Here is a 14,417-nt window from a genome sequence, read left to right on the forward strand (position 1 = left end):
CCACATACTCTTTGAGGAACTCGGAGAGGGTGAGGTGTCGGAGAGAGTCTGCCAATGCCACGCTGCCCTCGTCCTCAGCTGACTGTGCCCTTTTGCGGAAACCTATCTCCCTACAGGAAACAACACAGTTCTCCCAATATGCCCGGGCCAGAGAGGGGAAACGCACAACGTCTTTGCATGCTTGGGCATCGGCTTCTGACGGCAGCGCTATTGCTGCTCCGGCTTTGAAGTCTGTTGTGTGCAAACAGTGTGTGTGTGAGCCAAGGCCACGTTTGTGTGATTACGTTTGGTCTCTGTGAAAATGGGAACGTTTACAAAGCAGTGGTTTCAGAGGTGGGGCTGAATGTGATCACTGTGCATAAGTCTATGAAATGAATACTGAACAACTCAGTCTAAAAAAACATTGTATCTGCCTACAAACACATTGCTCAATCCTACTAGAGAAATACAATGAAATGAAGTACAATTATGAAGCCAAAATAAGCCTCAATGCTCAATTAAACTCAACTCAATTAAACTAAAATGGAAATATGATTAGATGTAGACGAGTCAGCTATAGTATACCTAAAAAAAAAAACTAAGAATGTACAGTTGGGTACAATGACATTTATTTTAACCAGCACAAAAAAAAACATCAAAGAAACATGAGCTGGCTTTGACATTATAAATTAAACTGTATGTATTGCAATTTTTTTTGCAGTTATGAGCAGCAGCAGTAAAGTAATTATAAAATAATGAAATCTTCTTATCAAAATATAAGAATTTGCAGTTTTGTCCTGAGATGTGAAACTTAAGAACAGCACAGGAAATGAAGGTCTCCCTATTCCAAGAATACTTTGACTGGCTGCCAGTCCTATTGTGTGCATTCATCTTATTTCACATGAAGTATTTCATTAAAGTGCTGGAAACTGTGAATGTGTAAAATGTCACTGCGGTTAGTGACATGATCACTGACATATTGGTAAATTCAGTTAAGAGTTAAATATAAAGAGGTGTTAAAATGGTTAGTGCATCACTGTTCAACATTAATATTATGCTAACAAACAAAAAAATATATTTCAATATGCTTTCAACATGATGGTCTCAGTTTAATGAACATTTCTCATTAAAACTTAACCTTTTTTGCAATTGCTGGACTTGCCAAACAGTATCTATGAGAAAACAAGGCTAACACCTGTGTTTCATGAGGTAAAGTTTAGGACAGATACTGACAAAACCCAGACGAAAATAACACTTGCACCAATGATGAATTACAAAAACGAAAAGGACCGATGTGTAAGTGTGCGTGTCTCTCAACAATACACAACGTTATTTAATAACAACATTCAAGAGTATTATAAGCAGACGGAATTTTAATCATAATAAGATTTGGTTGTTGGCAGATAGCGAGTGCCACGTGTTAGCAGGGAGCTACGCGGCTCAACATTCACACACTACTCTGTGTGGAGCGCTAACGGTGCGAACCAAACTTATTCAGTAACTGAACAAAGGGAGAGGCGGAAAAAAACAAAACTAGACGGCTATCCCAAAAGCCCCGGCTGGAGAGAGAGAAAGACGGGAAAAGCGGGAGCACTGCGGTGTCATATAGGGGCCCCGCATTAGGCCAGTTTCTGTTTGCCACTCTTATCACCGAAAAAGGACAAACCCGTGATGCATTTTTGAAGTATGAACGGGGCTGAAGGTCAGTTCAGTCCCCTCCATGGGTGGCCACCGTGTCAACAGTAATTACAAATACCTCAGAAATGACCACTTTTATCTGCATAGTAAACCGGTCAGTGTTAAATCAACTTGGATAGAGTACTTAGTACCCTTCTTGCACTTAAACAAATACATTCGTTGCGTGGACTCCATTTTATTGTTTATCTGTGGCAAAATGCTCATCTCCTTCAGTCTCTCTTTAAGTGTGCAGAGAAAATGTACCGAAGCGTATACTTGCTTATTTGTTCTACATTTAATTTTGTTTTATTTTTTTATTTCAGTTACTACCAATTTAACTAGATCCAGATACCTACATTACATTATATAAAGAAAAAAATTCAAATAACAAAAAGTAATAGTATCAAAAAGCCTTAAGAGAAATGAATGTCAGTGACTATTGTAGTAGAGCAGAGTAGAACCATGATCTTTGTGAGCTTTCAAAGCACTACTCTCCCAAAGTAAACAGACATCCATTACGAATGGAGCAAACACAAAGCTAAATGTTTATGTAACATAGAAAAAGGACACTGCCATATTTTCTGAACCAGAGGGATGAGAATTAGCCTTTGTAAATACCTTTTCTCTTGCTGAGGCTCTGGTAAGCTGAAAGCACGCTGCTCTGCAGAAAGTAACATGGTAAACATAACATCAGTACAAATGCACATTGTTTTCAACTGGATCCCAATCAAAAGAAATCCCCATATGGCTATTATCACAATTCCAAAGTGTTAGTCTCGTTATATATAAACACATAACAGACATCAATCCAAGACCTATACATTGCGACAGCAATGCAAAATGCAAATGAAGCTGACACAGGAAGAATGCCGCTCGAACATGGGGAACAAAAAACTCAATTACACTTGCAGAGTATCCCAGGGGCAGAGAAGTGAAGAAAACAGATGCTCTCAACAGCCCAAAAAAGCCAAAATGTGAGAGGGAAAACGAACACAGGAACGATGACGTCTTTGGCCAGGACTGCAGGCGAAAGGACCACACCGCTGCCTTAAGGTACAAAATGCAAGGCTTGTTTCTCAGACTAGGCCCTGCTTCTCTGGATCAATTACCACAGACTGGCTTGCAAGGAAATCGATTAGTTGGGTCGAAAATTAGGATTGTGCATTTTGTACCCTTGTGACACTCCTCAGCATGACTCCCCCACCGACCCACCCACCCACCGGTGTTGCCAAAATGTCACCACAGAATGTTATGATGTCACCAGTGAGACAGACAAATTAGCACAACTGCTGGGCGGAGCCTTCCGCCTCAAGCGCAGCATAGCAAGCTTAGCCGGTTAGCGGTGGTATATTCCACAGTCAGCTGTGGCCTGAGCCGCATGCTGTTAACTGAGTGGCACGAGCGCTCGGTTGCGCGAGGTGTACTTACTAACTGGATTGAGCAGAGACAGCGATTTAGACAGAGAGAGAGCCTGAAGGAGGGAACGGCCGCTGCTGCTGAACACACCATCTACAGGGCAAGGACACGGCGCTCACTGTGACAGCACACTTTACTCCACAGCAGTCTCACTGGGCAAACGCCACAGTACCAAAGCTGTGCTCATGATTGTATATGTATAATATATATATATATATATACATATATATATGTGCTCATATATATATATATGTATATATATTATTTTTTTCTGCAATTATAATTTTGCAGAATATATATATATATATATGTATATACATATATATATAGCAATTTTCTGCAATTATAATTTTCTAATTATACATTAACACAAGAAATGCAATGACTACTCAATCATTTGGAGAGAGGTTGGTGTAACCTTCCTCTCTGCACTGATGAATGCTTTCTTCATCAGACATCAGACATACTGCATGTAAACCATTATGGAAAAAAAAAAAACATTCACTGACAGAACATGCTCAAGGTTTCTATGCCTACAGCATGCTCTGAAGAAAGTTAGTTATTTTCTCATGCAAACACAATTTTCAGAAAAAAAAAATTCAGCAAGCATTATCATGTTATAAGAGCTCAATGGCGCCCTGGCTGAAAGGCCATGAGTTGGAGAGTGAGGTGAGCTTGAGCCTTCCTGACATGAGGGTGACCGTCAGAGGCACCTACCTTCGTTGAGGTCCGCGATGGCTGCGTCGCGGGTGAAGCGGGGACGCACCAGGCTGATCTTGGGGGAGGAGTAGGAGTAGGAGCGCAGACGGACCGCAAAATCCCCCGAATCCTGAGGAGATGAGGTGTCATGAGTAACAAGCGCAAGACCTGGAGGATCTAGCAACACCACAGCATGGACTCCTAAAACTGAATAGAACTGATAAGCGTTCTACTGTTGACTGACAACACAGAAGCACAAGACCTTTCAGAAACTGTGAGGAATATTAAAAGCAGCAAAAACCACAAAAAAAAAACATCATCGTCGTTGATATCATCACCATCTTAAACCGGGTGGATATGACCAAATTTGCATAGAAAACAACAAAAAAGCAGTATGTTTGAGGGAAAACCTCAACAAATTGCAATGCCGCTCAGACCGGCTCGACCCAAAAAGTAACTTAAGTGGCTGCTAAGTAGCACTGGTAATACTGCATGTATGCGCACACACACGTATGACAGAGCATTGAGCACCTTCGCGGGGGGGTGGCTGTACGAGGATGAGGAGTGCGTGCGGCTGCAGCTGAGGTCAGGGGAGGTATCAAAGGAGTCCCTCTCATCTCCACTGCTGGCCTGCAGAACGCTCCCCGAATGGGGGGAGGTGGAGGGCTGGGAACAAGGCAACTTGTCCAAAAGATCCTCCTCTTCACTGTCCACCTCCAGAGCAACTAAGCTGGGGCTGTGGGGAGAACAAACCTCCGTACAGAACTTCACAGCATTATGGGAAATGCACACTCGGAAGGATTGTCAAAAGAATCAAATGACAAGTACAAAGTGTACAATATGAGTGAGCTAAGGGACAATAGTGTGTTGGAAGGAAGTTGGAACTGAATACATTTTCAAGCATGAGCGATGAGTGTGGATTTACATTATGAAAAGTGCATATACAATATACATACTCAACATTACAAGTATGTAAAAGGTTAGAGAAATAATATAAATGGAAAATAGAGTGAGTGAGTGAGTGAGAGACAGAGAGAGTCAGTGAGAGAGAGAGAGACAGAAAGAGAGAGAGAGTGCCGAGTTCAGCCTCTCACCTGAGTACGCTGGTCTCCCGTTGCGGGCTTGTGCCCCCGCTGGAGGTCCTAGCTCGAGGCGCGCGGTTGGCCCGCGCCAGTGCCAGCTCAGCGGGGAGGGGGGACGGCGCATGGGAGGGGTAGGCAGGGGGGGATCTCTCCGCTTGGGGGGGAGAGAGCCGAGTTCCGGATGCACACGCCTCCGAGGGACGGGGCGCCGGCTCGGGGGGGCTCCCCCTGCCGCTGTCCCACCCCTCGCTGTCCGTCAGCGTGCTGTCTCCCGTCACCCCTGCGATGCTGTACTTTATGTCCAGGTCGTTCACCTGCACCAGGAGGGAGAAGAGCACAGTGCCAGCACCACTCACTGGATCTCACTTAAGGGACCTGCTTACAGCTCGATTACTCCATGAGATAAGAAAGCCTGCTTCAGCTCTCATTCATGTTACACAGCAACAAAAAAAAAAGTTAACATTAACTTGTGATTGAAACTGGAGAGAACTAAAACAAAGACTGAGGCCTGAATTCAATAGCCTGGCGCAACACATGACGCATAGCGTTATTTTTCCCTCTGTGATATATCACCCACAAGTATATTATTTTTTTACGAATCAGTTCCAATTTAAATGTGTGACAGCCTTGTTTTCACTGTAGGTTCATATCATTTATTTTTCATTTGTCATGCTGCGTAGAAACATTTCATATCAGGGCTCTTGCCAGAAGTGTTTGAAGAATGAAGTCAGTGTAATTTCCTTAAGCTACAAACAATTTGTCCCTCTATCCTGACCTTGTGGACGGTGTGATATGGCATGACTGCCATATTGAAATCATGAAATCTTGGGCATTGGACATTCGAGGCAGATTCATAATTTCCATCCATTTAAAGAATATTTTTTCCAAGATAAATTTTATTGCTGTAATAGTTCATTTCTTGTGAAATTGGACAAGCTTGAAGATTGTGGGGGATGATATGTTCTATGATACATTACTTACAAAATATTCTCTGTGACTGGTGCAGAAAATGTGTACATGTTCTTGGAAGTGAATAACGGTTGAAATTTATTTTGCAAGCAGGTTTAATATACAAGTGAATGTACTATGCATTTAAAAAATAAGTTTTCCCCTACTCTTGGTTTTTTCCCCAATCTGGAAATTCCAGATTTCCAAACATCAAGATCTCATCAACAGCAGGTTCACTGCATCTTAAGAGACTACACTTCTCTGATGCACTGGCCAGTGAGCCAGAGCACACAGTACTACAGGAGGGAGTTAGCCTGCCCTTGAGATGCGCGCCTATGCCAGCCTAGCCGCCCAGGAGCCCTGTGGAGCCCAGCTGCTTACCTGATCCACCAGCATGCTGTTGGCGTAGACGTGGTCCTTCCCATTGATCATGGCAGACAGCCTCCCTGCAGCTGACCACGTGGACCTGGCTGAGGGCCTGCGGTCGGACGCGGACTGCCTTTTATCTACAGTAAGAAAGCACACATAAATAACAAGTTAACTTCATTTCCTGTGATATGTCACTGGTCGTTTTTCTTCACTATCCATTTCCGCAGAATCATAAATTCAATTATCAAGTGATTTTCTGCTTGTGGCTATGATCTGTATGTGTCTGAAATGTAATTTACAAAATGAAGGTTGACGTTATTCATGACTTTTAAGTTGTTCCAGTTCTTTCCTACAAAGGGTAGATAATACACCACACACCAAATACAGCACATCTGCCTGTACTATTTAGCTCACATCAGCGCAGACATCACAACATGAGTTTATACATCAGCTTACATAGTTTTCACTTGTGCTGCATAATTCTACAGCAGGCCAATACAGCATTTTTGTTAAATAAAACCCTTGCATCCACTCCAGTCATGCTTCATGATGTAAATATACATATTTCCATATCATATTTCCATACCATGTCTCCTCAGTTACGCACATGCATCAATAAAAAATGAAAACATGCGCAATAAACGGCCCACGGGTCTGATGTTGAATGTGGTAATGCAAATTTTTTTTTTGTTGTTGTTAAAAACAGACCCTGTTCCCTGTGTTGTGAAGCCAACAGTCTTACTTCTTTCATGCTCGACTGTAATAAATGAGCTACTATATCACTGTTTACTTTGCAAGGTACACATTAACTGATGAAAAAATACTTTTGAAAAACATTAAAAAGTAACAAAAAAAGTTGTCAAACAATTAAACAATACACACACTAAAGTCTGGTTGTTTCTGTTGTGAAGGTGAAGGTTTATGTGTATGTAATATTGTCATTGAATAGCAGCCAATATTTATCTTTCCCAGGGCTAATACTGATATAGAGCAGAGGCAAAAATACAATTAACATGAATGTCTAGGACAAGTTCCCATGATGCACTTCTATGTTTGTTTTTAAGTCAAACAAGAAAATTCCAAACGTGAGCTAAACATAGTTCCTAACAATACCCTTGGTTTCCCTTAAACTGCATAAATGCAATGCACAGTTCAAATGATGCAAATACTGCATACTGTTTGAGTATTACACTACATGACCAAAAGTATCTGGACACCCCTTGGTCTGGGGTCTTGGTCTGTTTTCCATAGTTTTGGCTCGGCCCCTTAGTTCCAGTCAAAGAAAATCTTAATGCTATAGCATACAATCACATTCTAGAAAATTCTGTGTTTCCCCAACAGTTTGGGTAAGGCCCTTTCCTAATTCAGCATGACAATGCCCCCGGACACACAGTAAGGTCCACATATAAATGGTTTTGTCGAGAACGGTGAGGAAGAAATTGTCTGGCCTGCACAGAGCCCTGACCTCAACCTCATCCAACACCTTTGGGATCAAATGGAAAGCCAACAGCAAGCCAGGCCTAATCACCCAATCAGTGCCTGACCTCACTAACACTCTTTTGGCTGAATGGAAGAAAATCCCTGCAGCAATGCTTTTTACATGCTTTTCACATCTAGTAAAACGTCTTCCCAGAAGAGTGGAGGCTGTTATAGCAGCAAAGGCTGGATAACTCCATATTAATGCCCGTAATTTTGGTTGAGATGTTGGATCTCAGGTGTCCACATACTTTTGGCCATGCAGAGTATGTCTAACCAGAAAATTTTTTTATTTTTTAAGTTTCATGAAAACCTTTACGTGCATACCAAACAAATAAAAAGATGTTTAACGAATGCATACATGTGTCTGTTCATAGAAAACATTATGAACACCTTACAGCACTACAATGTAAAATGAGTATACCGGAAGATATTAAAAATGGACTTTTATATGTTTAAGATGACCTCACTGTTGATTTTTGCCACACACATACTAAATTCCTATTGCTGTGCACAGCTGTGAAAACACTACCAAGATAATTGACTCATATGAAAAGGCAGGGATTGCCTGATCCTCTAAAGGAGAATATCATTTGAGCGCTCCGTTTGATGTCTCAACTAACCTCACTGCATGTGACGGCAAGGAGAATCATATTAATCCGAGCGGAATTTCCTCCAAACACACCCACACCAGACCACACTCAGACAATGAGGTCATCAATGGGGAAATCCCCCCTCACACATAGGCACACATTCTTCTGTCCTGAAAGAGCCTCATAGCATGCTTGCATAGTGACAACACACGCTTATTCAAGCATATGAACATGTAGAATGAGCACAAAAATATGAAAAGATGTATTCATCAAGGTTAATTATGATAAGCTAGCACTCCAGCATTCACTCTTAGGATATGAAAGACAGAGGCTGATTTCCTTCCAATTCCACAGCACCAGGATTGTATTAATCAAAGTTAAATACAAAACAGATTCCGTTAAAAAACTATAACCCAAGTGGATAAAGCAGCAGAGAGTATGTGCATTCAGTCAGTTAAGGTGTGAGACTGTCATATCCAGAAAGGTCAGAGGAGATTTAATAAATACACAATGGAGAGGCATGACAACATGACACAAAGCTACACAGAGGGTATTTCAACAATAACTCATCAGCCAGTGGAAAAATGCAGTGCAGACATACAGTGTCACAGACCCAACACGTTTTATTGCATTGTGTGATTAAAAGAAAACGTTTTGTGGCTCAGGAGGTCATTTGAAAAGCATAACAGAGCTCTATAAAAAAGGTAAAACTTGTCCCTGTAATGTGTTAAAACAAAACACGTGAATAAACCGAAACCTGTAATGCTAATTTGTTCCCCTAGCTCCAAGCCCATCGGTTTATGGACAGAGTTCCCATCACTCCGGAGGTCCCATCACTCCTGTGTTAAACGGGAGCTAGTAACGAAGAGAGGCTGGAATTTCGCACACGCTGAGCTCTCCCTCGGGCTGTGCGAGTTTCCGGATTGAATTAGCTCTCCGCGGCGGGGGGCTCTCTCTTCCGCAGGGGGGAGGATATTAGCAGCGCACAAGCACAGCCGAAATCGAGCCAACCAATTTGGAAGCGCACTGTTTGTCCCCTTCTGGGTCCTGCTCCAGCTATCAATAGGCGGCGGGGCGGAGTGAGCACTCTGGGGCCAGTCCGCTGATGTTTGTCCGGGCCTACAGGCGAGGGGTATCTCAAACCACGCAGATAAAAAAAGGACCAACAGCTGCTTACCACATGTACAGAACGCTACTCAGTTTTGAATTTCATAGCCACGGCAATAAGAGCTCTGCCCTGAGCTTGCAATAGTCTTCCTAGAAAAGGGGAACACAAGGTGGCAAGCTGCATTTTTGACTATCTCTGTGCTAGCATCTCTTTTGTACTGCGGTTCATCTGAATGGCTTTCCTTTTGCATGAAGCACATTGAACTGCTACAACAACAAAAAAAACAGCGCCTGCCTAATAGAAACTGGTACCTGTGACAGACTCAAGTAAATTCTGCCCAAATTTTTCAACATCATTGTGTCTGTAAATGAAAATTTACAGGAGCAGAATAGGGTGCAGAATTTATTTCCTGCATTTGTTCTTCTCTTTTCTGGTTCCTGAACCTTCCACAGGTCTGTACAATACCACAAATATATTATTCAAACAACTAAATTATATTAATGCAAATTCCAATATAGCTTAAAAATGGGCAGCAATGAATGCACATGCATGCATAAGCCTACAATTGGGAAAATTACAAATTTCAATCAACTCATTCAAATTCAAAGGAAAACCAATGTTCTTAATGTAGTGTCTCGAAGCTTGCCATCTCTAAAAGTGAATGTATGTGTTTTCTTGTCCAAAATATAAATTTATTTGCAAATACGTACAAATGTCTAATGGTCATGGGGATGAAGCTAATTGCATAAAGAAGTGACAACCCTAAAGTCACAGGACAGTTGCAAAACCAATTAAATGAAGATTACAACACCCAGAAGTATACTTGTGTTTGTCCACAAGACATATAAAAGGAATGACACTTCCCACAAAGATCAAACAACTGAAAAAATTACTAGATGAGGAAATACATAATTTTCACTGCCAGTAACATGCATATGCCACAAAAAGCATATGGCACTATACTAATGGCAACAATCAGACTGCAGGGTCTTTAAAAGGAATCTCTCCATTGCGTTCTGTGCCAGAGAATCACTCTGGGATCTGGAGGGATGATAAATCAGCTCTGATTGGTCTTTGCATATTTTATTCAGCTCGTCATTTTTCATATATTGAAACGTAAATCCTGCCTGCACAATTGCTTGATGAGATTTGTCTAATGACATATTCAGCATTTGACTCTGTTATGCCGTCCTTCTCAATCACTTCACCATCACGTCACTTCTCAATGATCACAAGACTTGTTTCATGGCATGTTTCATTTACACCCTGGAATATTATTCCGAGAAACGCACACCAGCGGAACTTTGGCCCCGATGAGTCGCCTTGCCCATTTTGTGCCATCATCAAGCCACGAACAGCTGCACCAAACCACTCAACTTTCCACTGTTTTGAGAACCCTTATAGAGCGCAATCCGTATTTAGAAACGGCCTCTCGGTGGAAACCAATCTACGGTCTTCCACGCCTCTCGTGAGCCAGTTTCACAAAGGGACACAAAGGCTCCACTCACAGCCAGGGTAATAGAACAAGGGCATTTAAAATGAAACAAACCCTCACATCAGCCTCGAGCACCGAGCTCCAGGAGCAGAGCTGCACTCCAAAGTTGGCATGCGCCAAGCTCCCACTGTTCCCCACAAAAGCTCAGTAAAAGAGAAATTTGAACAGTCCTTTTTTCTGTGGCTGATTTACAATTATGGGGAAGCTTTGAATACCCAGTGAATATACCCCCCAAAAGACAAATGAAAGCAGAAACCCCTTTAGGTTGGGTGGCCACTTCTGTCTAGTTGTATAGTCATGTCAGAAGCTCAGATTCATAAATGCCCATGGGATGGTAACAAAAGATTTTATACTTTACAATAAAGTACAATTGCACCTTGTACTGTGTACAGTTTAGCCCAAAATGATTCTCACTTTTCATTGGTGTTGCCATGGTCTCAAGTCTTAAAGAAGCCAAGCTGATGGCATGACAGTTTTAACAATGTAAAAAAAAATAATAATAATTCTTACTCCATTTACATAAATAATTCAATTTAGTTTTTTTCTGTCATGTAACGTGACTGGTATTCGGCATAATCCCACCAAAAGCCAAACAGAGTGGCAAAATCCTTTTTTATATTTTTTATTAGCTTTAAAAAATTGCCTGCTTGCTCGGATCAATTAAATGACGTTATTACATTTTAGCTCTCTGACACGTTGGAGTCTGTCTTCAAACTATGACCTCAGACTGTCTTGTTAAATATTGCTCCTGTCGAGCTGAGCTCTCTCTGTGTGGGTAACCTAGGACCTGAGGAGGGTGAGGAGGCCCATCTGTGACTCTTCATCTCTGTCAGAACAGGGGGTTCAGTCACAGAGCGAGGATACAGCCTCACCTACAACAGGCAGAAACCGCTTCCCCAGTCATAATCAGGCTAAGCGAAGAAGTCTCTAAAACACCATGTGGTAGATCCTTCCCTATGACCAAAAGGCAAAACAACCCACGAAAAATAAATAACTCCCAAGACAGGATTAAAAGAGCTTCATACTCCAGCCGGCTGCATAAAAGTACATCTATTTCAATGCGCCCTCTATGAGCAATAGAGATGAAGACTCTATTCATTCTTTGAGTTCAGTGAGAAGTATATCTGCCATTTCGCATGCAGCGTTAAAATAAAATTATTTACAGTACCTTAAATATCCATCGCCCATTTACTGTACAGAGATGCATATAAATGTAGAAACCCTCACAAGGACCAATAGCAGCAGATCCTAAGACTCAGGTCTACAGTCCCAATTCCTGCTCCTAAACCCATCTGATAATACTTCAATAGCTGTATCTGCAAAGTCAGAAAAATACAGTAATTCACAGCTGCATGATGATTAGCTCTGGGATGGTAACCCTAGATGATAAAATGTAAACTTGAGGATCAAGTTCATAAAACATTCTGTATATGTCTATCATATTCTTTCTATAAGCTTAGTCTTGCCTCAACTGCAATACATATTCCAGATGTGATAACTATCACTTGTTTCAACTGATACCAGATCACACCAAATGAACCATCTGAATTCATACCAAAACAATTAAAAATCACCATGCACAAGGCTATCCAGTTTCCTAACAGAAAATGTCATGAAATGAAGCAGCTTTAAAGAAGAATGTATGTTGCAGAAAAAAACGTGAACACTATTAAAGTTCAGTTGGTTACTGTAATCATCCATACAGCAGAACATCCAGATCACTGGCTTAATGCTGATGTCACAAACATGGCGGTAACTTGATTATATCCCATTTCAGGAGAAAACACAAAGCCTGAACTGCCTGAACCCCACAAGTCAGCAGCACCGCGATCCTGGAGAAATATGACATTCAGCAGAAAGTTCTACACGTCCTGCTGTTTTTTTCTCTGGACCTTGTGCCAATGATGAGAGTTGCATGTTGCAATCCTTTGGGACTTAACGATTCGTGAGTAGTCCCTAGTAAACACATCATTTTTTCTCTCCTGTGGCACAGAAACAGACTTACTGTGAAACTATGAAACCGCAGTGTTTAATGGGAAACATCTAGCAGGCACAAAACCCATCAGAAAATCAGGGAATGGCCGTAGAGATGACAAAAAGGTCATTTCTATCTTTTGTCTATTGTTCGTTTTAAATTTTCTTTGCAACACGCAAACATGGAAAAAGCAGCAAGTGTGCTCACAACATGAGGATTCCAACACATCCGTACAACAAGAAACAGTCCCAATCCCATAAAACACAGCCCTGATACAAGAGAAGCTGCCCTAAACCATATGGGATCCAAGAAAGATCTAAAGATTTAATACTGTTTATAAAGGTAGACAATAAAACATTATTGTTCGGCTAGTTTGTTACTGTAAATCTGATGAAAGCAATGGTGAGGTCCTGGAAGGGCAGTGATGTGCACTCTCTCCAGCGCACTGGACAAGCCATTACTCCTGTTATATTTCTCTAGAACTTTCTTATTGAATGCAGCTGTCATAAAAGTTTTTTTTAAAAGTCCCATGAATTAGACTGTATTAGATTGCTCATTCCTGTTTACCTTGTTTTGACGTCCTTGGACGGATCCGCATTCTGGGAAAGGAGGGCCAGGAATAGTTGAAGGGGGAATCCGAATCAGAATCCATGTCTGTTTCTGGTGCGTTTCAGAAAGGCAGTTCAACGGGAGGGGTGAACCCCAGCATGCCTCCAGAACAGAACGCTGCTTCTCCGGATGGCGTCCGATTCAGGGTCCAGTTCTCGTTTACACTCCCACAGCACTGAGCTCATGTTCCAGCACTGGCTGCACAGAGATCCGTAACTCTGACACGAGTGGGGGGGAGGGGGGGGGGATTCAAAGGTACACCAAAAAACAGGGACCGCCCCGCCAGACGACAGTCCTCAAATCCTCCCAGGAGACAAATAGGAGCTGAGACGAAGTGTCCTGAAGAATTCGGAAGGTCAGCCAAGGCCAATGAATCATTAACTCACCTTTTCCATTTCCATGCAAATGTGAGCCACAGGAGTTTAGCCAGTTCATAAGGTAGGGAACCAGCCCCTCACCCCAAAAAGGAAAGTCCCAGTAAACCAGCAGGGCAGAGGCTTCAGTCTTCAGGCTGACAGCAGCAGAGTCCCGCACCGCAGCGCTGGATACAGTGCGTGTGAGTGCTGTGACAGAGCTCCTGTTGTCTTTGGTTTCCCTCCCACCAAGCTACAGCCTACTTTTCCGTGCACAAACATTGACTGGAGAGACTCGCGGGCCAGGAGGAGAGCCACAGGTTTCTTTCCACAGTCTTTCCATCTTTACCCTCATGCTGTGACCCCTCCTCCCCCCGCCCCCGCCCTCAGCCCACACCGCACCGCAGGCAGCGAGCAGAGCTTGGCAGCTGAGAGAGCAAGATAACCCTCTCTACAAATGTCACTTGCGCCACTCACAGACCCACTCGCAGACTGCAGACACGAGAGACAGGAGAGAGAGAGAGAGAGAGAGAGAGAGAGAGAGATTTGTATTTGCTAACAGTACCAGTTCCTTTAGGGCGGGAGGCTGTCCTCCAGGAGTCGACAGTGTTGAATAAGTTCTGACTGTTTCCACTGGC

General features: G+C 42.5%; 1 protein-coding gene across 6 annotated transcripts in view; it reads right to left on the reverse strand.

Moving 5' to 3' along the window:
- Window positions 1–14,417, reverse strand: part of arhgef28a (Rho guanine nucleotide exchange factor (GEF) 28a) — a 69,907-nt gene that overhangs the window by 22,222 nt on the left and 33,268 nt on the right. For 2 of the 6 annotated variants that reach the window (XM_035391988.1, XM_035391987.1), the window contains exons 10-16: window positions 6,183–6,307; window positions 4,866–5,167; window positions 4,303–4,507; window positions 3,790–3,901; window positions 3,085–3,165; window positions 2,275–2,317; window positions 9–110 (exon numbers count right to left, since the gene is read on the reverse strand). In XM_035391988.1, the coding sequence (XP_035247879.1) occupies window positions 9–110; window positions 2,275–2,317; window positions 3,085–3,165; window positions 3,790–3,901; window positions 4,303–4,507; window positions 4,866–5,167; window positions 6,183–6,307 (970 nt within the window). Of the gene's footprint in view, window positions 1–8; window positions 111–2,274; window positions 2,318–3,084; window positions 3,166–3,789; window positions 3,902–4,302; window positions 4,508–4,865; window positions 5,168–6,182; window positions 6,308–13,384; window positions 14,122–14,417 lie in introns of those variants that run through there. The other 4 variants (XM_035391992.1, XM_035391990.1, XM_035391993.1 and 1 more) reach the window with 4 other exon arrangements.

The sequence above is a fragment of the Anguilla anguilla genome, chromosome 14 (assembly GCF_013347855.1).
Source record: "Anguilla anguilla isolate fAngAng1 chromosome 14, fAngAng1.pri, whole genome shotgun sequence".
In the NCBI taxonomy this organism is placed as follows: domain Eukaryota; kingdom Metazoa; phylum Chordata; class Actinopteri; order Anguilliformes; family Anguillidae; genus Anguilla; species Anguilla anguilla.